At 43.2% G+C, this 25,910-nt stretch overlaps 3 protein-coding genes across 3 annotated transcripts in view; 2 read left to right on the forward strand and 1 right to left on the reverse strand.

Annotated features, from left to right (window-relative positions):
• The window catches only part of slc39a11 (solute carrier family 39, member 11), a 65,422-nt gene that overhangs the window by 38,854 nt on the left and 658 nt on the right, over nt 1-25,910 (reverse strand). The window lies entirely within an intron of this gene.
• Nucleotides 2,402-3,712, forward strand: LOC147189554 (somatostatin receptor type 5). Its single transcript, XM_086139047.1, has one exon. The coding sequence runs from the start codon at nt 2,523-2,525 to the stop codon at nt 3,519-3,521; it is 999 nt and encodes a 332-aa protein (XP_085995173.1). The 5' UTR covers nt 2,402-2,522; the 3' UTR covers nt 3,522-3,712.
• Nucleotides 14,358-25,488, forward strand: sstr2a (somatostatin receptor 2a). Its single transcript, XM_086138735.1, has 4 exons — nt 14,358-14,685; nt 15,873-16,348; nt 17,510-17,835; nt 18,929-25,488. The coding sequence occupies exons 2-4, from the start codon at nt 15,958-15,960 to the stop codon at nt 19,358-19,360; spliced, it is 1,149 nt and encodes a 382-aa protein (XP_085994861.1). The 5' UTR covers nt 14,358-14,685; nt 15,873-15,957; the 3' UTR covers nt 19,361-25,488.

The raw sequence follows: 25,910 nt of genomic DNA on the forward strand, positions 1-25,910 counted from the left end.
AGATTTTTGTTCACAGGTCAAATAGTTCCGCATAACATCTGATCCAAATATAATGTCTTTACACCTTAAACATTGATCTGAACATAATTTCTCAGTGGTTTACTATGCCTGGTAGATTTGTTTGCTTGTTTGTTTGTTTAATGAACATATAATCAGATAACAGAAATTTGGCAGGAAGTGAAGCGAAGTAAAAAAAAAACTCAAAATACACGTACTATATGCTAACTAACCCTTATCAAGGCATGCATTTGAATCGACGTGTGAAGTGCAGTGAGGTTAATTGCTGGTGAGGCACTGCACTTGGAATCTGATTTTTTTTTTTAAGTGCCTAACATTGTTATGAAGTCGCCACTTAATTAGCAGTCAGACTCAGTTTGAAAAAGGCAGACTATTTTCTGACCTGATCTTTGAAGCAGATCTTTAAGCTCAGTGTTGTGCTACCTTTTGTCTTTCTATAATATTTCAAATGGGAGACTCGTTTTAAGAAATATTTAGTGTTACATATAATATCTTCCATGGTTGATTTCATTCGGAGAACATTTTTTATGAGAATGAACAGACGCATTTGATTGGAAGGGCGGCGAGCTACCTGTATTTCTCTGCATAGTAGAACGGCAGCAGTGAATAAAATATGTCGGCTAAAATGGTAAATATCTAGGAATATTTAGAAATTACGAATAAGGTTCAGCAACAGGTGGGATTTCTTTTTCTGAAATGTCATCACCATAAATTTCAACGCATGGTAACATCAGCATTGCGCAAGCGTTTATCGATCAGAATGAACAACAAAACGATGAAAATATCTTTTCAGCAACAAAATTACAGACACGTAACGCAAACTCGCATGACAATTTGCTGTTGACCTTGTGTCGTTTTCAGCTAAATCCGCAAGTTGCTTTTTCCACCTCTTCCCATATGGAAACACGACGTGATCACCATTTGATGAATTCATCAGATGTTCATGTGATTATGATTCTATTTGCAAAATGTCACCAGCATACAAATTAAGGAAGGAATATGGGATTTTTTTTTCTCCTTTAATTCGTTCAGTACCAGCCAATTCTGGACCAAGTCTGAAAAGACGTTTAAAAACGTCTTTGGGAGTGAATGAGTTAATTAATGAAACAGACTTTAATCTCAACCTTTGCCGGTGTCTTCCTTTACTGCAGTCTGTGTCTAAAAGCATGAGATGAATGCCAGAATGACATCAAAGTGAAATATCGCCCATGAAATATGAAGCACCTCCACAGTGTTTTGCGGAATGATTAATAGGGGATATCGAGGTGGGCCACATTGTATGAAATGTTGGCAGCAAAGCCACGGGGCTAATCAGCGTCAACTCCAAAGGCATTTTTTTCCTCACTTCACTGGAACTTGTTGCCGGTTCGGAAAAGCGTCTCCATAAATCTTCTGATGAATGAGCCCCCCCGAGACGGTTTAGAGAAGTGTTAAGTGTCTTTGGAATCACATCCCATTTTGGATAAACACTTACGGCATGGGAAATAATTGGCCGGCTCGGTTATTTTGTGGAATTTAGATGGGCGGACACTCCAGAGGATTTCTGGGGGTATTCCAGCTATGCGTGTCAGAGTGGCAACAGGATGGAGGTCATCGCTCATCCATGGTCTTTAATCGTAGCCCCCCCCCCTCACCCCTTACTCTTCCTTTCCTCTGCTTGTGGCCATCCTTTCCCGAACCGCTCATATCGACACGGTTTTATAACACCCCCCCCCCCCCAAGGAAAACAACACAAGGCGGTCAAAGACGCAAGAAAACGACATCCCATGTCAAATGTCACGACAACAAACATCCTGAGAAAACAGGCGCGAGACACTTCTTTCCTGTGTGGGGATTTACTCGAGTGACCTCGCGATGGTATCTATGTGTGCGTGTGCCCCCCCCCCCCCAGCCCAAAGCTATGAGCTTAAGGGGTGGAGTGCATGGAGACATAATAGGCTGTGTGTGAAGTAAACAGAAGCAGAGGGGAGGACAAGGGGGGTGGGGGGAGTTATGAAAACAAGAGTATGGGAGCAGATGGGGTTTACCTTGGAAACAAGCATTACAGCAGAGAACCTGGAGGGAGGGGGGGGGGCTCAGGGGGGGGCTTTAGCCAAGCTGGACTTTATCACAGCCTCTGGAGACTGATGAACAAGGGGGTGGACGAGTTCCAGGCACACACAAGCACACAGCAGCGCTCGTCACACACCGTGGGGGGAAGATATATAAAAAGAGCTCCCAGGGAGAAAGTGCGGCCAGTGAAGCATCCGTCCTGTTCATTTGAAGGGTGTTCACGAAAAGGCCCTTGGGTGCTGCGGACGAGTATACGTTTTTCTTTTGGAAAAAAAAAATAAATAAAAGCAGCGAGCGGATGAGGGGATGCTGAAGAGTAGCCAAAGCTTGATTTGATCTTTTTTTTTTTTCCTTTGGGTCTTTCACCTTCCATCTGAGTACTTTCTATTTTGAGAAGTGAGAGAAAGTTATGCAGGCGCACTGACGGCGGCTTGGTTTTCGTTTCACGCAGAATGGAAGCGGATATCGACAACTGGACTTCTGTGGATGAACACTTTGACTTCAAGGAGCGTATTGATGGTTTCGGTGTCCTCATGGCCATTCTCTATCTTGCGGTGTGCATGGCGGGACTCGCCGGGAACTCGCTGGTTATCGTCGCCGTTTTGAAACTGGACAAAATGTCGTCGGCCACCACCGTGTACATTTTCAACCTGGCGCTTGCCGACGGACTCTTCATGGTCGGGCTCCCGTTTATCGCGAGTCAGAACTTTCTGAGCCGCTGGCTGTTTGGCGACGCGGCGTGCAAAGCGGTCATGGTGCTGGACGGCATCAATCAGTTCACCAGCGTCTTCTGTTTGACCGTGATGAGCATCGACCGCTACATGGCGCTGGCCGACCCGCTAAGGTTCGCCTCCTGGAGGACGCCACGCTGCGCCAAGATCGTTTCGGCCTTCTTGTGGCTTTTTTCCATCCTCACCATCCTCCCCATGGCGCTTCATTTCTCTGCGGATCGAGGCCTGTGCATCCCGGACGTCGTTTCGGAAATGTGGTGGCTGGGCGTCCTGTCTTACACCTTCGCCTTGGGGTTTGCGTTGCCGTTCACCATCATGAGCGCCTCGTATACGGCCTTGCTGCTCACCCTGAGGTCACAGCGGCTCCGGGCCACCGTGGCCGATCATGAGAATCACCGGCCGGAGCGGCAGGTCACCAAAATGGTGGTGGCCGTTGTAGTCGTCTTCGCTTTGTGCTGGTTGCCGTTTTACACCGTCAACTTTTGCTCCATGTATCAATCCAACCTTAACTTTGCGCGGGTGTTTGAGTTCTTGGTCTTGCTGTCGTATTCGTGGAGCTGCGCCAACCCCATCCTCTACACCTGCCTCTCGGAGACCTTCAGGAGGCACTTCCGGGCCCTCCTCTGTTCGAGCGCCAAGTCTTCTCCCAGCATGCAATGCAACACCGAGCAGTATGACCTAAATGTCACAGGATTGCAGGATGTCACTATTCTGGCATAGGGAGACAATGTCCAAACTACTCCATTTATTGTAATGTACAACTGTGCACACATTTGAGGGTGAGTATTAAAAAATATATAAAATATAAATACAAAAATATAAAAAATATATATACATATATATATATATATATTTGCCTCCAAGAAGGAAATAATGCATTGTTTATTTCATTTGTTGGCAATCTCCACAGTTGGCATTTTAATTGTGTCATTTGGGGATTTTCGGGTTGGCTGACAAACCTAATCAGCGGGATGTAGATTCTGTTCAATACAAGGTGACGAAATAGCTTTATAAATAACGTTGAGTATTTCCAAGAATTGTTAAAAATACAGTTAAACACAAGCCACATTCCAATTTGACGTTGAGGAATTTATCTTTCACACTTCTAGCACTTGGTCTTTATAATTCCTCCTTGGATTCTGTTGGACTCGGACTCATTGGAGAATCTGCTTCATAAAAATTCTTCCCATAATTCCATGAACTGGAGGCATTGCATTCTGCTGCTTCTCCTATTATATTGCATTTTTGGGTGACAGCTAGTGTGTAAAATGATGAATGTGCCCCTAAATCGAGAGTGGGGAACTTATTCACACGCATGCGTTCACACACGTGCACATTGGGAATGGTCGCATTGTGACATTTTATGTATTAAAAAAATAAAAATAAAAATCTGACTGCACATTGTTTTAAATGACACTTTCAAAAACTGAACAATACTTTGTAATGGCTTTTTAGACGTTTTTTTTTTTTTCTCAAAAGATTGTGCTAAAATGAAGTCAAACGGGAACACGGAGCGTGTCGGTCATTTAATGAATGAAAAGAAATGTGAGTGACAATCGGTATTATTTGAATGAAAAAAAAACTGATGTGAGATTGTTTGCTATGATCAGATTTTTTTTTTCTTAATCAATATGTAAATGTGGATTGGGATTTATATTCACGGTTTCTCATCTGATACACCGGTAGTTGGTTTTTTTTTTTCCTCCAGTCGTTTTATTATATTTTGTGAATAAAGACTGTTTCTTGCTAAGCACATTAAGAGTACTTCAAGAATAATTTAGGACTTATTGCAAATAGCATGTCAGTCCATTCACATCGGCGCACATGATACTTGGCAAATGGGTCTGTTCATTCATATCCACACATTAGGCAAACAGCTGCGGGCACCCGCAGCGGCTCCTCTTGTTGTATGTTGTCCGTTTAAGAAGGAGGAAATTTCATCTGTGCTGTATACACGTACAGCACATTTGACAATAAAGTTGAACTTGACTTGACTTTTAACTCCAGAAGGGTAAGTTTGCACTGCAGAAGTTAGTCCCATGGTAAGAAAAAAAAAAAATGAACGAATCCTTGAACGTTCAAAGTGGTGGCAGAAGATCCTTGACTCGACAGAAAGCGGAGGGCGGATTTAAGTAGAATTAAGCAACATTTCCAAAGGGAATCAAGGGAGATTCTATTTTCCACTGACATGTTGATTAAACTTATGGCCACTAACCCGAGGCAAAAACCTTGGCCCTCCATCCTGTGCCAGAACGTTGACATTAATATTCAGGTATCATTCAATTATGGAATCATATCTTCAGCGGGAAGAGAACCCTCCACATAGTTAACGGAAATGGAACCATGAAATCTGGTTTGAAAAATACCAAAGTCTGGCTGTGGCAACACTTGACACCTTTTCATGACGTGCTTCGGCAGCAACAGTTCTTCCATCACTGATCAAGACTGACAGACTCATCTCGAAAGGGAAAACGACGCAGGTTTGGACGAGCAAGCTCAGGGTCGTCATCGCCGTCTGCTCTTGCACTTCACCCTCGAGACACACTCTGTGAACCGGAAATTCTGCGATCCGAGAACCACTTGTGTGGAGCTGCTTATTCTTTAAATGCGCGACGAAACCTTTCTTGCACCTCTTCAAAGTCTCAAAGAGCACAGAGGAGCTGATGACAAGAGGAATTTCACTGACGGCCGAAGAGGAGGAGGCCGAGTGCAGCGGTGTGAGTTTCGTAGTTGATATCATGGAGTCGCTTCTTTTTCAGCGGCTTTCTTCCGAGACAATAACCTCACGCGGATGAATGCGTGACGGTACACTTTTGTTTGTAGAATATGAATAAAACACTCAAACAGAGTCATGGTTTTAAGTATTCATGACATCCCTGTCATGAATCCTATTACTACCCTTGCTGTTTAAATATACATAGCGTTAGCATGCTAGCATCTTATCGCGTATTCTGCTCGATCCAATTTTGAGGAGACTGGTGAAAGGTCCACAATAGTGATGGACGTATAATTTTTGTTTGGATTATTAATGATATTGTAAACTCGGACATTTTGAGATGATGATGAGCGTCACCAGTTTATTTGGAGACGGGTGAGCGAGAGATAATCTGATACACATCTGAGTAACAGCTCAGAGCTAAAAATGAAGGATCCACCAAACTTTTTACGAGTGGATATATGGACACATTTTGCACGATCGGATTCAAGCCTATTGCACAAAAACTAAAGCCCTTGTCGAAAAGGCTATCCCGAATGGCGAAATATTGCATATCAACACTCCTTGAGGAGGCTGGAGCCGTGATATCAGATCTCATTTCAGAACCACTTGACACAAGAGGCCCGACTGTCGATGTGATGTAATCATAGAGAGAAAGACCCACTCTTGAACCAGAACGTGTTGTGCAGTCGTCTTACCAGCGCGTCCACATTTGTGGACAGCCTCAAATAAGTGTGATGATTTGGGGTTTGAGTGGAGGAGTTCGGAGGATCCACATGGAGGGAAGCAGGCAGCACTGCTCTCAAAAGTATTTAACCCTTTCACGCACGATATACGGTGATAATATTTTGTTAGCGCTTTCATTTTTGTTACCGCTGTATTTTAACACCACTGACGGTGTTAGCCGTCTTTTAGCTTTCGCCAGCCGATGCGTGCCGCATAGCAAACAGATGGGCCCAGACGACTGATCATTTTTCACCGACAAAGAGGAGCAGGGCAGATGTGTGGGCGTATCTTTATAAGAGAGCAGATGGAAAATGGATTAAAGATAATTACGTATGCAGAGTATGGAAGAAAACGATTCCACACAGCCCGGATTTACACCCCAAACCTCAGAATTGTGAGGCGGGGTGTGCCTGCCTACCGACGCTAGATCATTGTCGTATTTCCATTTAACCCATTCATGCACCCTGTAACTTGATAACATAAGCTGTCCACTGTCGTAACCGCTGTCCCTCAAAGAGTTCAATTGTGTCCTTATGTCCAGTGCACAAAATCCCTTCACGCAAACTAATCACGACCGCATTCGTGTCAACAGAAATACCGCATGCGATGATTTCATTTTTACATGTGTGATGAATTCGAGCAGACATAAAAACGAATGACAGAATTCAACACTTATCGATGGACTCTGCCGCGGTGACGACCATGCAGACTCTCTCAGGAAGGAAGCACAACTGATGCGGGCAGTTTAATCTCCTGACAGAAAAGCACATCGAGATGGTTTGTGTTCCTTCAATCACCTCTGATTAAATCCGCCGGGGCGTGACATATTGCTCCGCTGCAAAGCTTGACATTGTTCAAAAGTGTCGACAGGTACGTGCGGGTCCTTATTAAAGCCACCCGGGGACGACTTCTGTTTATGGGTCTGCATCTCATTTGTGGGATAAAATACCAGATGCTAAGTGTCTGAGAGTTCCCTCAATGAAGAATATGAACGCATGAGGGAGAGTGACGTGGCAAAATGTGTTTATTAGTGTGTCGAAATGTCTGGAGTTGCTCACAACATGATTAGCGGCCCAGCATTAAAGGTCAAAGTTAATTAGCAGAATCCTCGATCTTTGTGACCTTCTTTGAGTCAGTGTTTCCATTTCCTCCTCCTCCTTCTCTTTTCTTCCGGCTATCTATTCACAATATTTCCACAAATCCGCTTTGTCATTTGTTTCGATCCCAACATTCACACCGTGCAACGTGCGACTGACAGATGACTGGATCATAAAATTTTAAAAGTCTGGCTCGCCGTCGCATTGTCGTAAAGGATGATGACAAAGGGTAATGCCGGTCATAAGAATCCAATTCACGATTTGTCCTTTGCGGTTGTTAATTTCGGAGTAGTTTGTCAGCTGCTTAATGGGCAAGATATTTAAGATGTTTATGGATGATAAAACTAAATTTAAAATTTTATCTTGTAAGATACAGGACACGAGTTTTTATTTCTTATGACGAGTTGACGTTAAAAAAAGTCTATTGCATTAATTATTATTATTATTATGGGGTTGTGTCAAGTTCATGCTGCGTATGGAAAAGATATTCCAAATGTCACCAGAACACCAGATGGTTTACTTCAGCAGTGAGAGTGTTTCACAAAACCATCTGGGATTTAAAAAAAAAAAAAAAAAAGTTGTTTTTATTACATTTGAGGGTATAGCAAGATCAACAAGTAACAGAGCAGCGGTATGAATGCAGATAAGATGTGGACCGCACTATGGGGAGAATGGTGAGCTCATTTGTGTGCCAAAAGTATCGTGCGTTATTACAGTCTGTCAGGAAAAAAGCACGTGTGGCAGTACCGGTTGGGGGGGGGGGGCTATTTTTCACGTGCAAATCTAGCGCAAAGTCCAGTCTAATTGTGCGCATTAGTGGAGTTGTCTTTTGGTATTTTCGTCGCAAACCCAGTTAGAAATGGGTGCTTGCCCCGTTGTGGGAGTGAACACAGCTGACTTGATTCCGGGCCAATTGAAGCGGATCCACTTATTTCCTTTGAATTCAGGGCCGAAGAGGTGTGCAGTCTGCATGCCGGAAGCAGAAGGGATTGGCTACATGAGATTGAGGCGTGCAAATTATTTTAATTTAGAAGGAACTGCAATAAAATCTCCACCTGCATGATGATGTAAAAGTTGGACGGTGGGAAGTGGGCACTTCCACCTCGATCACTATTGTCATATTTACGAGACCATCCAACCTCATGAGTGCCTCCCGCAATTTCAGTGAGCGCTCAGCATTTGACCATATTTCAACAGGAAAGAAGTTCAACCTGAATTTATCATTTATATTTGAATTAAAAATGGCTCACCAGGCGTCTCAATGAAGCCAGAAATTACAGTGCATTAGTTGTAAAAAAAAAAAGCTTTTTTTTTAAAGCAGCTGATTCATTAAGATTAAAAACAAAAAATAAAATAAACTGTAGGACGATTTAGCGCGGTCTACCAAAATTAGTTTGTGCCTCCGACCATAATTATTAAGTCGAAAACTTCATCTGTAATTACAATCAGCGTCACAGCGAATGATTTTGAACTACGTGGCATTGGAAATAAACCATCCCAAATGGTTTCCAACCAAAAGAGTCAGAGACACCATCTTTATTTTTTTTCCTCCCCCCTACAGCCACAAAAGAGAGATTTGTTTATTTTGCGTATGTGACCTCAGTCTTCAATCCTACTGTGATGTATTGCGCTCATGAGAATAAACTGGTGATTACTTGAACACCTAAAGGCGAAAAAAAGACTCTTGATTTTACACACATGTCAGTGTGATGAAATAATACGGAAAAGGCTGTAAATCTCCTGAGAATCCAATGTAGATATTTTATTCTGTCAGCCAAAAGTTCGGGAGCCATTTTTCTTTTTTTGTTTGTTTTAATGAAACCGAGCCAAGCATTTTGCTCATTATTCAACAGAGGGGTACTTGACATCGATAAATTTATCACAGGTGTTTATTTTTGGTATCCACCTTTTTTGTAACTTCAGTTCATGTTTGTGATCCGGAAGTGTTTTTTTGTTCGTTTTTTTTGCATATCTGGATTGAGCTCTACAATGTAGCCGATCGGTTTCTGCTCGAAAGCGGAACTTTCGCGAGACACGTGCTGCAATAGTTACCCCTCGTACAGAGTCGGTCTTCAGCTTAAATGCGAATCCTCACGTCAAGAGCAATAGAGCAGATCTTTAGGGATTCATATGTAGCATCTCAAAAAAGACCCTCATGGTTGGTCTGGGTACTCTTCTATCATGATACTACTTGTCAAATGTTTCAAGTTGCATCAAGATGACAAATGTGTTTTATTTTGAAAAATGCCAAGGGAGAGAATATTCCACTGATGACATGATTACATTTTTTTTTCCAGACCTGTTCAAATAACAGTCAAATCCTCAAGATCACTGGAATCCCATCACGTGTATTTGCCTCAGGCTGGTTCTGATGCTTAAGGTCATTCGTGACGTGCAAGGTTCACGTGCAGTATGACATGACTTCAGATCGATACTCTCTATCTACAGCATGTCCATTCGAGATCACCCGTATCTTCAGTTACAATTTGTTTTGTCGTAAAATATCTCAAATAATAAAAAAGCTGGTGCTGGAGCCTATCGGCAGCTGTATTCGGGTAGCCGTCGGGGGGACACCCTGAACGGGTTGCCAGCCAATCGCAAGGCAGGCACACAAAGACGAACAACCAACCGCGCTCACAATCACACCTAGCGACAATTTCGACCGTTCCATTAACCTCCCATGCATGTTTTTGGAATGTGGGAAGAAACCGGAATACCCGGAGAAAAGCCCCGCAGGCACATCGGGAACACCCAAACTCCACACAGGAAGGCCGGAACCGGAATCGAACCCTGCAACATCTGCGCCGGACGTGCTAACCAGTCGACCTTCGTACACATTTGTGTGATTCGGAACCCGAACAAGACAAGGACCATTGTTTAAGTTAGGACATGAAAGCATTTTTCAATAAAGATTTAGTAGAAGATTCAAAGCGCTTGAAATCTAAATTTTGTCAGATCCATTATTCTGTACACTGTAGTTGAAAATAAAAAAATTCAATTGTCGCATTCTTACACATGCCATCATTAGAAGGAAATCAGCACCCGCAGCGGCTCCTCTTGTTGTCTGTTTAAGAGGGAGGAAATTTCATCTGTGCTATACAGCACATTTGACAAAGTTGTACTTGACTTGACATCTGGAAATACCCCGGCAGCCCATAAAACTAATATATACTGACACCTCTATATTTGGCTAGTCTCAAATGATTGCATTTTTCATGAGCACTTATTTAGTCATTGGAGGCAAAAATAATTTGTGATAACATCTGCAACACCTAATGCAATGAGATAAAAAGCTATTCGACCACGACATGTTTTTAACCTTTTAGGACCAATTCGATGTTCCTGTTTGGTTGTGTGTGTTTGTACTAGCATGCTGGGCCATCACCTGGTGCAAAGGTGCAGAGAAATCAAATCCCAGTAAGCATTTCACAACAATCATCGTGTCAAGGTCTTGCAGCAGCATCGTATCAGTCACACTTTGAGCCTGTGCTTTTATTTTTTTGCGCTTGGTTTGTCAAGTGCCGTGAAATGTGCGCGAGGCTGCTCGGGAGGAAACACAAGAGGCGAAGTCAAGGAGCAGATGAAACAGACGCGAGGAGTCACGCTGGGAACAGAAAGTCAGGCACGTTTTGGCCCGAGCGCTCGTCTGTCGTCGCTTTCACTCTTGGTAACAACTTGTCCGCGAGGTGACGACAATTAGAATCAGCACAACAAGCGGCCGCTCTGATTCGAAGGAATAAACATCCAAATGGGAAAAGAAAAAAAATGTATGAAAATAGGTCACTCAGTCAATGTTTTCTCGCAGCAAAAGGTTGAGGAGAGCCGTCATCTTTTATTTCAGCGACGATGCTGTCAACGTTTTGTGTTGCTGTTTCGCTGTCATCTTCAAAAGCGGCAGGAAAAGCGCGAGAAGCTTTCATGTAGTCGGCCTTTCAGTCCGATCCGAAATGGACTTTCTGGCACTGCGGTTCCTTTGTATTGACTCAGATCTCAAGCTTTCAAAAAAAAGTTGAGAGCCAAATTTGGGCCAAGAAGAAAGTCTCAGCGTCACCCCCGCTGAGACTGTCAGTTTTAAAACGCATCATCGTGACAGCCCTTGCTTTTACCTAACTGCTACTCTCATGGCCTCTGTCAGTGGGCTTGACTCGGAATGTTACTAGCATGCTGTGCTAACTGTCTTGGATAGCTGGTACAGTGGTACCTCTCCTTACGAACATTTTTTCATACTAAATTTTCAAGTTACGAAACGCCTCAACAGGAAAATACTGCCTCTTGTTACGAAAGAAATTTCAAGATATGAAAGAGTTTCCTGAACGCAACAAACTTTGAGCTGCTCTGCCATTGGCTATTATCGAGCATCATTCTGGCATCCCATTGGCTAAGAGGGACCTCTACCGAATGTGTCGATGTGTGTAGATAGATGTGTGTCGATACAACGTCCTTGTCAGTCACCCTTCGGGCCTCGAGGCCGTTTTACGTAAATGTGAATGACCCACAAAAAGTGTTCACCAGTCGGGCGATCGCGCACTCTGCTGATGTTTGCCTGGGACGTTTTCAAAGGATTGTTAAAAGCCTACAAAAGCAAAAACGTCCTTGGATCAGTTCTTGACAAAACACCAGGCAAAAACCACTTGTGAGAGAGAACATGAACCAAAGAGGGCAAAAAAAAACGCAGTTCAAAGTTAAATGACTATTATTTTTTTTACATTATGCACAACTCTCATTTATTGTGCAATAATCTTAATTGTATTTGTTCTATATTTTGATTTATTTTTATGCTTTATAAAACATTTCTGACTGAATTTTGGGGGTCTTGGAACAGATTAGGGGATTTACATGGAAAACGCGTCTCTACTTACATTTTCAAGTTACGAAATTTCTTCCAGAACGAATCAATTTCCTAAGTAGAGGTACCACTGTATTTTGTTTGAAATGTTTGCCTCTTCGAGGCACGTCGGACAAATGGTTCGTCCATTCGCCTCACAGTTCTGAAGTCGATGCGATTGGCTGGCAACCACACCCACATCGGGATTTGCGATCGTCAACATTGGACAGATATAACATTTTATGATTTTCAGCGTGACCGTTTCCCCAACCTGATCTATTGCCATGAGTAGCATGAGGCAGGTGACACTTGTATGGCCTCTTTTGCACCTCTGGAATGTATTTTTTATTTTTATTTTTAAATTATGACCACTTCTACTACAACTCCTGTCATATTTGACATCAGTATGATGTGGAACTCACATCAACCAAAGCTGAACGTTTTCCAGCTTGTTGGCTGCTTCTCAGCAGCTAGTTGACTGCCGACCTCACTTGACCCAGAACTAATAACCCTCGCAAACTGGCTACTGATTTACAATTGGGAGGGGGCGGGGGGGGTTGTGTGTTCACGATCTGAACCTTTTAATATCTCCTCCCTTATATAGTGGATGACTATCCCCAGTCCCCGGGTGAGATGAAATCAACTCATATTGGACATAAATAAAGCATGAAACTTGGATACAACGTCGTCCGGCATTAAAAATAGCGGCACTTAAGATTTTCTCATGCAGCTTGATCGCAAGTCATCGAAAACATCCTCGAAATGCACTTCCTTCTGGCATGTCACATGAGTGCACCAAAATATATATTTTGAGAGGACAGATTGATCGCGATGTGCTTGTCGCACATGACATCCATTTCGGCTCAAAACTGCCGCATCCCAACGTTTTGTTCGCAAAGTGGCACAAGTTCACATCAAATCTGGAGAGGAAAATGCCGTCACGCTTTTAAGGATGATTATTCTTTTGACTTGTTTGCATTGTGCTTGAGCACAAACCACAAAATATGTTCGTCGTTGTGGTAAACAAGCCATTGCTCAGCCTCCACATTTATTGACTATAAAATAAAAATAAAAAGGTAAAATTTTCATGGAAAGGCGGTAATGTGGTTATGATGCTATGGCATATCCCCAAAGGGACGTTGTGTGCATCTCGTCAGATTGGTTTTTGATGCTTACAGGCATTTTGTCCCTACCATACACTTTTCCCCAGCTTTTAAGACTCCTAAGATAACAATCAAATCACACTCTTAACAGCATCTTAGATCATATGGGCCCCCACCCCCCAAAATGCCCATTTCGACAAAGGAGTGGAAAATACTGATAAGCTCATCCAAAATCGCATCTGCCAAACAAGCAAAATTGCATTATTTTTTTTCATGCACACGCGATGTGATAAAACCTGAGCTGAATTGTGATGACAATCATTTTGGGTCAGGTGCAAATTAGCACGCAAATAGGTGCAAGCATAGCGTAGGAAAATTAAGAGACGGCATGTATTCAAAAGTGATTATGACATATTGTTATTCATCAAAGGGATTTTTCAGCGACTCGATTAACGACTGAGTTGGAGCCAGTCACTTAACACTTCCAATTCCATCACTCCAAACTTAACGTGGCGCTTGTGGTGCACTCATGTTCTCCCCATGCCTGGGTGGGTTTTCTCCGGGTACTCCAGTTATCTCCCACATTCCGAAAACATGCATGGTAGGTTAATGGAACACTCTAAATTGTCTCTAGGTGTGTCTCTAGCGCAAAAGGTTATACCCTGCCTATTGGCCAAAGATAGCTGGGATAGGAGGAGATGTTTGGAGTGTGGCTTATATTCGGGTGTGCTCAATATTTGGGAAATTACGGTCATGGACTTTCAAATCATATCAATGAATAATTTTTATTTATTTTTAGAATTAAATAGATTTACAAGTTTGGGAATGAATTAAAACTTAAACCAGGCATGAAAGTGGATTTGGTGGAAATCCAAAATTCTACACGCACATAATTAAAAAAGAGGTTTTCTCATGAGAATTTGACCCTGGTACAGATAATATCTATTTCTTCCGAAGGGTATTGATCGATCTCTCTCTCTCCCCCCCTGAACGCCCCTCTATCTCTCTCTCTCTCCCCCCTTTCCCTCCTTCTCTAACTCCCACCCCCCCTCAGTCGCAGTCTTGCGCGCGCCCTGTCACCGTGACGCACTCGTCGCTTCGCTTCTCCACCAACACTTTGCTCGCTGAGGTTTATTTCAGCATAAGAACATTTGCAGCCGCTAAAAAAAAAAAAAAAAAAAAAAAAAAAACACCCCCCCCCAAAAAAAAAAAAAAAAAGAAGACTTAAGAGACAGCTCTCGCGGGTCGTGATGAGGGTGCATCGTGGCTGCTAGAACTGCTGGAGCCGCGCGTAACAGAGAAGGAGCAGGTGGATGGATGGATGGACGCAAGGAAGGACAGATGGACGCGCTCCGTAAAGACACCTTGGCAGTTGGCGCGACGGACTTGATACAAGGAGGACATTTTCTATTTCAAAGTAAGTCTGTGAGGTGAATACATCAAATCGAGTCAAATATATAATCATGCCAAAGCGTTTTCAAAGACAAAACCGGTTGAGGAAAAATGAATTTCAAAAACTGAAAAGTCCTATTAGTTGACATGAAGTCATGGATCTGCATTTTATGTTTTGAAGCCCACCTATAGTATCGCACCGGCCACATTGATGCCGTAGCATTGTGGATTATGTGACTGCTAATTTAATTATATCGATGGACTTTCCCGTCTGAGGTCCCCAGTGACGGCACAGTGTCAGCCCCCCCGTGGCTGCCAAAGATTGCTCTAAGCGTGCCAAAAATATCACATATCATAAAAAAACACTCAAACTGTCACAGTACATGGATGTACTGAAATATTTCTTCTCTGCGGAGCCGTTGAGGGGCTGAATGTGTCTTAGAACAATATGAATAATTGAATTTGCGGCTGCGGAGATTGAGTCAAATTATGTTCGATTGTCATTCTTACCGCTCAGGTACTGGAACATTCGCACACGTTCTTACTTTGCAAGTCCCCTTTGACATCCTCACATATTAGTTGAATGTCACAATTTTTCTTTATTAAAAAACAAAAGCATATCTAGCATTTTTCTTTATCAATAAAATATGGCGCTTTCTATATGAGCTGTCACTCATGTAATGAAGTCAGATGTCCATAAAAGTGAAAATGGGGAAATTCTTTCTTTATGGTGGATTTCAAAATAAATCAAGCCTTGCATTGTATTTAACGCATGCGCAAAAAAAAAAAAAAAAAAAAAAAAAAAAATCACGACTTCTCCCTCAACTAGGATGGCAGATCCTCCCACAGTGTCGGAGCTGTTTGTCCCCAAGATCGATTGAATAAACATTTGTCTCCGCAAAGCTGCACAACGCCCTCGTCTCTCGACTGACCTGCCTGTTTGCATGTATGCACGCTACTACATCAAGCCCTGCCCTCGATGCTTTGACCCCTAGCGTTGGGTTTACGGTTTGGTTTGACAAACGAGAGCGGCGGTGGAAATGAATGATTTAGGATCCGAGTCGTTGAAAATTGCACAAAACGGTCGCTCGCAGGGAGCCAAGTCGACTGCTCGTAAGAATCTGAATTCGGCCCTGAGCAGAGATGTTATCAGTAGCTATTTATTATGACCGTCATTCATAATACTTGTCTCACTTTGTCATCTCTTCCTAGATGTATTCCTCCCTTCATCTGAAATGTGATACTCGCGGTTCCTTGTACACCGCCAACCCCCTCGGCCACATTTGACTCGGCGATTATGGCGTTGGATCAATGGTCTTTCCTCTCGCCTCCACCGAACATGACGATACCCGAGCCACTCCTATACGACAGCTACCTCCAAGGGAACGAGTCAGACCTGGACCTGAACCTGACGGGAGAGACGAGGGAGCCCCACCAGGACAAGACCAGCTCAGTCGTCATCACCTTCATTTACTTTATGGTGTGCGCGGTGGGGCTCTGCGGCAATGCCCTGGTCATCTACGTCATCCTACGCTACGCCAAAATGAAAACGGTGACCAACATCTACATCCTCAACCTGGCCGTGGCGGACGTGCTGTGCATGATGAGCCTGCCGTTCATCGCCTTGCAGCTGGCGTTGGTGCACTGGCCCTTTGGCGAAGCGCTATGCAGAGTGATCATGACTGTGGGTAGGTGGACGGCCGAGCACGCTTCACAGAGCAGCCATACTTTGCTTGAGCAGATAGCCACTTTGTGGCGCCGCAAGAGATAAATGCTTGAAAAAAAAAAAAGATGAAAGGAAATGGTTTGGCGAAACCTGTGGAGTCCACCGGTTGGAGACTGCAACGGGAAATTACTTTGAAGAATTGTCTGAAAGAGGAAACTGTGAGAGGGCTTAATGATGGATGGCACTTAACTCATTCAGTACCAGCCAATCCTGGACCAAGTCTGAAAAGACGTTTAAAAACGTCTTTGGGAGTGAATGAGTTAAAAATATATTCATTCATTCATTCATTTTCCGATCCGGTTGCGGGCATGCTAGAGCCCATCCCGGCCGTCATCGGGCAGTAGGCAGGGGGGCACCCTGAACTGGTTGCCAGCCAATCGCAGGGCACACAGAGACGAACAACCATTCACACTCACACCTAGGGACAATTTAGAGTGTCCCGTTAATCTATGGTGCATGTTTTTGGAATGTGGGAGGAAACCAGAGTACCCGGAGAAAACCCACACAGGCTCGGGGAGAACATGCAAACTCCATAAAGGAAGGCCGGAGCCGAAATCGGACCCTGCGCACTGTGAAGCCGACACGCTAACCAACCGACCAACGGGCTGCCATATATATATCTCAATCACAAATTAATTCATTGCACGTTTTATCTGTTCTCTATTCTTCGTGTACAAACAAATATTATACAAAAATAGTTTCATTGTTTTGTTGATGAACATAAAAGTGCACAAATATGTTTACCTCATACGAATATGAGTGTATTTTTTTTAGTTCATGCGCAGGGGCGCATGCGCGTGTATAATCCTTCCTCAAAAATAAAACTAATATATTTTCTAGATTTCGGGAACGTTCGGTTCACCAAAATAGTCCTCTTGGACGTCAGTTTCATGACACAGAGTATTGGATTAAAAGACAAAAATCCTTCCTGCTACTTTAAGTACACGTTGTCACCCAGGAGTGTTCTTGGCAACATCTTTTCTCCATAAAGTTAAACAATTGCTTGAAATTAAGTGCCTAATATTCACACTTCCAACTCAGTGAGTCATGCTATTCCTCATTTGCAATTCATTGAATAAAAACGTGCAAGTGACTCCCGACTGTATCTGTTTCTCCCCCTTAGACTCTCTCAATCAGTTCACCAGCATCTTTTGCCTGATGGTGATGAGCATCGATCGATACCTGGCTGTGGTTCACCCGATTAAGTCGACAAAATGGCGGAAGCCTCGGGTAGCCAAGTTAATCAACCTGACAGTGTGGGGAGTGTCACTGTTAGTCATCCTACCTACTCTGATCTTCAGCGGTCTGGACAAGGTACCGGTATGTGGGATCGTTTGGCCCGAGCCCCAGGATATCTATTACACCGCCTTCATATTTTACACCTTCTTCATTGGATTCTTCCTACCCCTGGCCGTCATATGTCTGTGTTACCTGCTCATTATCGTCAAGGTAAAAACTTGCTTCCTTCCACAAGTACTTAATTTTTGTTTGTTTGTTTTTTGCTTTGCTTGTCAACTTATAATTGGTGTTGGGAATCGAAACTATTGAGCCAGCTGCTGCGGTCGATCATTGATCTCTGTTTGCAATCGAGCAGCCTCATAGAACACGTCTCTCTCCCTGTCGAGAATATGCGTCACATCGGACTATGAGCTCAATTTTGAATTTCAGCCCTTGAAGAGTCGCCCTATTGCTACATTCAGTTTAGAAGTCATATTGCAGATGTGTTTTTGTAACCCCCCCCCCCCCTCCCCCCTGCTTTTCATGCACCCTGTAACCTGATAACATGCTAAGCTGTCCAGTCTCGTAACCGCTGTCCCTGAAAGGGTTAATTTAAGATCAGGGGTGTCAAACTCATTTTTGTCACGGGCCACATTGTAGTCCCCGGTTCCGTTATGAATTTGGGAAACCTTACAAATGTTTAATCCCCTCCACATATTACATACGCAGCACACATAAATTGATGGACAACTAGTTTTCAAATCAGAAGTAATGAATAATGACGTTTATTGTGGATTACATATGACAATTTGACATTTGGGTTCAGACTTTAGCAAGCATCATGGAACTTGACAGCCTTGATTTGCTTTCGCGGGCCACATAAAATGATGTGGCGGGCCAGATCTGGCCCCTGCGCCTTGACTTTGACACCTGTGGTTAAGATGATGATGTTTTAAATGGTTCATATTTAGAACTGTATGAATACTGTCAAGAACAGCGGTAGTGATTAGCCTGCCTGTCTCACAGTTCAGAGTTGGCATGTTACGCCCATGCTTGTGTATATTTCCTCCCACTTTCCAAAAATCACACAAGACTAAATTCTCCGTAGGTGTAAATAACGTCAAATGTGCCCTGCGATTGGCTGGCAACCAGTCCAGGGTGCACCCGCGCCTCTTGTCCAACGTTCGCTGGGATGGGCTCCAGATCGGTAATTAGGACAAGTGGGATAGATGACGGATGAATTCATGAATAAATTGTGGTTTATGGTTCATGTAGCATCAGCGGCTTGAAAGGTTTGAGGAGCTGACAGTTTGCCCTTTCCCAGGTGAAATCGTCAGGCATGCGAGTGGGTTCAACCAAGCGCAAACGTTCCGAACGCAAGGTAACGCGGATGGTCTCCATCGTGGTCGCCATGTTCGTCCTCTGCTGGCTGCCCTTCTACATCTTCAACGTCACCTCGGTAACCAGCTCCATCAACCCGACCTCCGCCGTGAAAAGCACCTTCGACTTTGTGGTGGTGCTAGGCTACGCTAACAGCTGCGCCAACCCCATTCTCTACGCCTTCCTGTCGGACAACTTCAAAAAGAGTTTCCAGAAGGTGCTCTGTCTCAAAAAGGTGACGGGCCTGGATGAAATGGATCGCAGTGACAGCAGGGCGGACAGGAGTCGGATGGTCAACAACGCGCTGATCATCAACGCCAACTTGGAGGCGCACAATGCAGCGCTGCTCAATGGTGAGCTGCAGACCAGCATTTGAGGGCAGGGGAAAGGGGCAGCCAATGCAGACCGAGAGACTGAGCGTCTGCTCACACGACTATTAAACTACCCAGAGATACGGAGGACTGACGCAATAGCCGATCATCTCATGGACTCTGGCACATGAAGTAAGTCAAATCTCCCGGTAAACAGTTTCACAACAGAGTCCGGAGAAGGTACATTAACCCGAGCTTACAACTGTCCGACTGGATGAGGCAACGTGATCTCAACGACCCTGAACACTGAGTAACACGCAGCAAGCCTCTTGACTGACATCAAACGTTAAATTGCACCGATGCTGACGTCACCGTTGGCAAACAAGGACTCACGTTGGGCGAATTGTGACGCCTGGATCTGCTGATAGTAGGGCTACTTTACTCCTTAATGGTCTGTGAGGAAGAAACGATCCTTTTTGGTGGGAGATGTTTGGAAACACCATGTCATTAGGGCACTGTTTTCATTCAAGGGGAGGCATGCTGAGGAAGCCAAACATTTTAGTGGACGACGGCCTAGCAAACCTCGAAAGATAAAACTCAAACCCAGAGAAAATAAATAAGGAATAATGATTTTCGGTCATGGTCTGTTACAATAGCCCGCTCGTTAGAAAATGATGAGAGAAACAAAATGGCAAAGCCTTCACAACACTACGCTGATTTCCCCAACGATGAAGGTTTGCTGGCGACTCGCCGAGGAATGCCGCACTGATCCGTAAACTCTTCCGCGGTGCGATGGTGAAAGACATTGGCAACCTCGCTGGATTCATAACAGCTTGCGCTTGTAAATACGAACGTGATTTTTTTTTTTGTTGCCATCCTGGCGCATGTGCAAACATGGGTGGGCCACTCGAAAAAGGTCAGTCAAATGTTTTCCTGCTGTGGCATGTCCGTGGAACCTTTCAACGGCATACTTGACATTTTGCCGAAACCTGCTTCTTTCCGTCAGTATGTCACATTTTTTATTTTATTTTTTTCATTTTTAATGCAGTTCTCAGTTTTGAAATGTAAAGTCATGATGATGTAAAGGTTCCTCTTCACGGTGATCAGCCTCTCGATGGCTTTAGCCTTCGCACATACCGACTGAAGTCAGTTTATGCCAATGAGTAGAACGCGATACGGTACGGGAACTTTGGTATACGGATTAAATGAAGAGTTTGAGTTATTGGCCAAATGTTCTCGTTATCGACAACATCTTTGCGTGTACATGTATAATGTCTGAATTACAGAACATACTAGTTTTACCATGACCGAATTGATGCATTTGTGTGCTCTATTGAAACTGTTTTATTGGACCTTAACCGTCTACTGAATAGTTTCATTGGGCCACCTGAACCACGTATTGATTTTAATGCTGTGGCCCCATTTCCGCAGTGGAGATACATCCAATGTCGAGGCAAAATCTTTGCCGGCCCCCCTCAAGACACATCAACCATAATTTGATGGGATGAGGGATTTGTCGGGCTTTCCCGGTGGCCTCACATGATCGCAGATGATGCTTGCCGGCTAGATCACTAGCATTAGCGCACGGATGATGTTGCGTGTCAAAGCGCAAGTCAAAGAAATGCAATTGAGGAACAAGTTTCATTTCGTTTTTAGTCAAAACTGTTTATCGGTGTATCCGAGCTAAAACATGCCCTGGCTCAAACTGATCCAGGAAGACTATTGCTGTTCCTGAGAAACAGATCTAACAGAAAGGTTCATCATATTGTATGCCTAGCAGAGCGTAATGGGCCCGAGTTTTGGATACCTGGCTTTGAACGATCAAATATCTGATCAACCTGATTTTGTACTCGCATTTCTGATTCGATATTTCAGCTATTTTTGAAGACAACATTACCATAAAAAAAATTATATATATATATATACAGTATATACTTTTGTTTGAATTTTGAAAAAAAAATGCAAGCAGCGCGAGGATTCTGGCTTCTAATTCCACCGCATTACAACTTTTGTAAAAATAGCAACTGGCCTCCGTCATGTGTTCGCTTTACCTTTTTAATTCAAGAGAGAGAGAAATAAAACCGCTAGCAAAGAGTATCCCTCACTTTTTCGGCTCAACGTGGCTCCTCCCGACACGCAAAGCTCTTAGAACAGTCGAGGGGTTTCATTCCATCAGACTTCCTTGACACCTTTTATTACTTTTGGGCCAGCAAATGCTTTGGCACCATCTCAAGGCAACGGAGGACGTTATAGAAAGAGCACAAAAACCATGAATCAGTTTTGAACCCTTTCATGCAACCTGTAACCTGATAACTTGAAAAGCTGTCCACTGTAGTAACCGCCGTCCCCGAAATGGTTAAATAGGTTTCACAGAAAACATGTCCAACTGTACCACTGAACTTTTCGACCATTTTCTCCGAATCCTCATCTTCCTATCAAGCACCAATGCAAAAATATATTTTGAATGAAATTCCTTTATCGATATTTGAATACTGCCCGTTTTTCAATTTAAAGCATCGTAGAATCTGTTTTGTGTTGAGAAAACGATGTCGAGTCCCAAATGACCATCGCCGGACCAAAACTCACCCACGCCCCTGATGACTCTCATCTTGGAAAATAGACGTGGACCTTTGCCCAACCAATATTGTTAAAAGTCATCACAACAGCCTACATTTTGGAGGGGGGGGGGGAAGCAACTCGATGAAATACGATTGCTCAATTAGCTATTGGCGTGTATCGTGACTTCTTCTTTCACGTCAATGAGAATATTTTCTGAGACTCTGGTGGGGAAAACAGGGTCATCCTGCCGTGTTGGGGTGACTTTGTCGCAGATTGCTGCTTTCATTCGGGACTCATCCATCGGTGAAAAAAAAAAAAAAAAAGGATGGGTGGACAAGCTCGATTTATTTTATATACTGCACCAGACGCTGCGGTTGTATTTCTTACGTGCAATGATGACAAATGTGACAGCTAATTGTGCCAGCCAGCTAATATATTTCGAACCAAACACATGGGCCACCCCTCCTCCAGAAGTATTTTTGGTCATGTATTGGGGGCGGGGGGGCATAAAATGATGAATACAAGGGATCCGAATTATGGATGAGATTGATATCACAAGTATGTATGGAACTCTGCGCTTTATTTTTTAATTTTTTTGGGCTATTGTTTGCACACCGGGAGGCTACATTTGGGCTTGATCCAGCTTGGTCTGAATAGTAAGTGGTTTTACACAATGGAACACAAGCTTGCACGTTTGCATAATAATGCGCGCAGGTGACGATGACTGGCTCCATTCAATGCATCACACAGATGTAAACCTCCCCGCAGCATCCTTGTCCCTTAAGCATTCAACCACATAACAGGACTCGGGGGGGGGGGGGGGGGGTGTTGTGCTGAAATGCTCCACGGCAGGCTGTGTGGTGAATCTATTTTTTGGTCTAATGCCTTTCTGTATAGAAAAAATATACATTTTAATCATCCTTTTTTTGGGGGGGGGGGGGTGATCCATTATCAGTGAACCATTCCAAAAAGAAAAGAATCAAAACTGTCTATGCCGTTGGGCTGTTCGGTCATAATGTACTCAATGGGCCGTTGTGACGTTGAATTCACTTTGACAAGGTAGTTTGAACCAAAACTAATGCAAATGCAGCACAGTACTACCGGTATGTTGCATGTTGAGACCCAGAGCTTTTTTTTTTTTTTTGGTGTACAAAGAAGTCTTAAATATCTCTCGAAATGAGGCCATGTTATCAAAGAATTTTCCATGCATTCGGTCAGATCGACATGTAGCTCGAGGACTCACTGTTGCACACTTCAACACCATCTGCGTAAAAGGGCGTTAGTCTAGATGTCTGGCTACCAATGTATAGTGTAAAAAAACGTGAGGAAGAAGCAAAGGCTTTCTTGGCTTCTCGTGTTTTTTTTCTATGGGTTTTATTTTCATAGACCGTGCGTCTGCGCCAATCAAGGGTTGGTTGGGGGATGTAGCTCTGGACATTTGACAGTTACAAGCAGCTGGCGATTGATCACAGTGTTTGTCACATTAAATCGACTGCAAAGAGTGGCACAAAAGAATGGAAACGACGGAGATTATTGAAATTTAGAAGCATAAGGGACGATGTCATTTACACACACACACACAACTAAATACTACTACGACTAAAGAGAGTGCAAATAGTTTGTAACGTTTGTCAAATGTAAAATTGTAACAGTGTTGATGCTTGTAAATACATTATTTTGCCATCAAAATATCATTGTTGCTGTTATTTTTGACGAAAGGGACTGCATATATTTGAGACGTCACTAAAGCAAAAATTATTGGGCATTGGAGTATATAAAATATATCTTTTCACAAAAAGCTTGCTTTCTACATTTTTTTTAAGTCCAAAATAGGTCAAAGCAATCCATATTCCACAACTGATTACTAAAAAAATAAGGTAAAAACAAACATTTTGGTGTGATGAAAAAAATAGTGTCATTTTTCATTTGGTAGTTTCTATGGTTACATATTGATAAATCGTAATATTCTCTGTGTCTTGACCGATCTGTCAGAATGCTCAAAATTGGCCGAAACTCAATCGGATCTCATTTTTTCCCAAATGGTTGGCACTGAAAAAGCTTTGATAAGCCATGATGGAAATAACTGTTTCCACTCTCACAGCAGCGTAGCCCTCCCTATCACAGACGTGCCAGTGTGGTGGTCTTCTTTTTAAATGACTAACTTCAGGTCTAACCCTGTCTCTGCACAGACAGACGGAGGATGTACACCAGTCACGAAAATATAGACCCCTATGTTGCACTAACCACATCGCAGTGACACAAATTCTGTCGTTCTATGTCAATTTTCATTCGACTTGTATTCAAGACTGTGGGAGCTCCGAGGTTCATCTTCCAAATATGATGTGCAAACCATGATCGCGCCGCAAGACTTCATTGAATCTCATTCAAATTTCAGCTCCGTAAAGAGCTAAAAGCAGCGGCGTGACCATCTTTCTAAGTAGGGTGAAAGACCACTTCTTGGAAAAGTCTTCCTGATGATTCATTGCAATCTTTGTCAGTTGAAAACAGTCTAGCAGAAAATCGCCGTCCAATGGATTGACGTTGCATAATGCTGGCCTAGTGGTTATCGAATCTGCTTAGTGGTAAGCATGCCTGCCTGACAGATGAGGGTTCAAATGTGCTCTCCGGCCTTTGTGACACATTCCCAAAACATATCTGTGAGGTGAAATGAGGGCACTAAAATGTCCACGCAGCAGGTGTGTGTAAATGGTCGTTGGTCTAGAAATATATGCTAGCGATACGACTGGCTGGCGACCAGCTTGCCATAAACAGCAACAAACAAACAGCACATTTGTATCCCTCCTGCTATCTTTCCAGTCTGTTAAAATTCATTCAGTACCAGCCAATTCTAGACTAAGTCTGAAAAGACGTCTAAAAACGTCTTTGGGAGTGCATGAGTTAAACATCCTCAAAGAAGGTTAACTATGGTTTATTTCAAGCTAACTTGACAGGACAAATATTTCTCCTTCAATGACTTCCTGTGCCAAAAATCGTTTCGGTATGACAAGAAGTCAATCAGAGTCACAGAATGGATCACGTTCAACGTTGAGAGGCTCTACTTCTCCATGCAGTAAGTTTACTCACATGACGTGTAATATCGGTGAACATCAAGCAACAAGGTTTTTCCCCCAAGGCCTTGGTACAAACACGATGAGCAAAACCGAGTCGTACATGTCATTTTCCCCAGAATAAATTGTTTGTGATGACAAAAATTATGGACGGATAGGACAATCAAATGTCCTTTTTTTTTCTGCAATTAAATCAATGGCCACTTGCTGCTCTCACGGTGGATTTGATTGACTTTTGGAGATTCACAGTGTTCACTATTTGAACTGCATATGATGTGAAAATGTCTCGATTGTGTTTTGAACGTGTTAATTTCATGCTGAAGTGCTTTTAAATGCATCGTATCCTCATTTATGGTTGTCGGGGCCATGAATAATTAAACAAATGACTCTTAAGGGACAAACAAGTGCCCCAAGATCCCCCGTGAAGCAGACCTTAAGCTTGGAGCTCATCAGCAACGTAATAGTGGCACTGCGACTGTACTCGTTATATATATTTAACCTACATTTGAATATTGAACGGTGTGGTTCGACCTTCACTTTTCGCAAAAATAAATCATTTCAATTCATTCTTGCATCAAGTCTTCAATGTCGTGTTTTTTTTTTGTTTGTTTTTTTAAATTCAAAACGACTGACTGAGATGAGCACTTTCACCAATTCAAACGGTTTAAGACAGCCTTTCTTCCATTGAATATTATCGGCGGTCACTAATGCGGTTATGTTGACTGCATATACGGCATCTAGCGATGCTTAAAGTACATAGCACACCCTCCTTACGCACAAATTCGAGCACACGCCTCCTTCGCCCACACTCACTCGATGCAGCAGAGGAGACAAACGCAACTATTAATGCAAATGGCTACCATTCGCCCATATAAAATCCATTACATGTAAAATTATTCATGATATAAAGCATATCAAATACAGCATATTCAAATTGTGTAAGATGCACCCTCGGGGAATAAAAAAACATGAATGCAACTGTTAACTG

This window comes from Hippocampus guttulatus, chromosome 19 (genome assembly GCF_054856545.1).
Source record: "Hippocampus guttulatus isolate MCC_2025c chromosome 19, RoL_Hgut_1.0, whole genome shotgun sequence".
Lineage (NCBI taxonomy): Eukaryota > Metazoa > Chordata > Actinopteri > Syngnathiformes > Syngnathidae > Hippocampus > Hippocampus guttulatus.

Excerpts from the sequence above, each read along its gene's own strand:
- LOC147189554 (XM_086139047.1), top strand. The coding sequence starts at position 2,523 with ATGGAAGCGGATATCGACAACTGGACTTCTGTGGATGAACACTTTGAC.
- sstr2a (XM_086138735.1), top strand. The coding sequence starts at position 15,958 with ATGGCGTTGGATCAATGGTCTTTCCTCTCGCCTCCACCGAACATGACG. Across the intron at positions 16,349-17,509 it reads CAGAGTGATCATGACTGTGG|ACTCTCTCAATCAGTTCACC; the intron begins GTAGGTGGACGG and ends TCTCCCCCTTAG. Across the intron at positions 17,836-18,928 it reads ACCTGCTCATTATCGTCAAG|GTGAAATCGTCAGGCATGCG; the intron begins GTAAAAACTTGC and ends GCCCTTTCCCAG.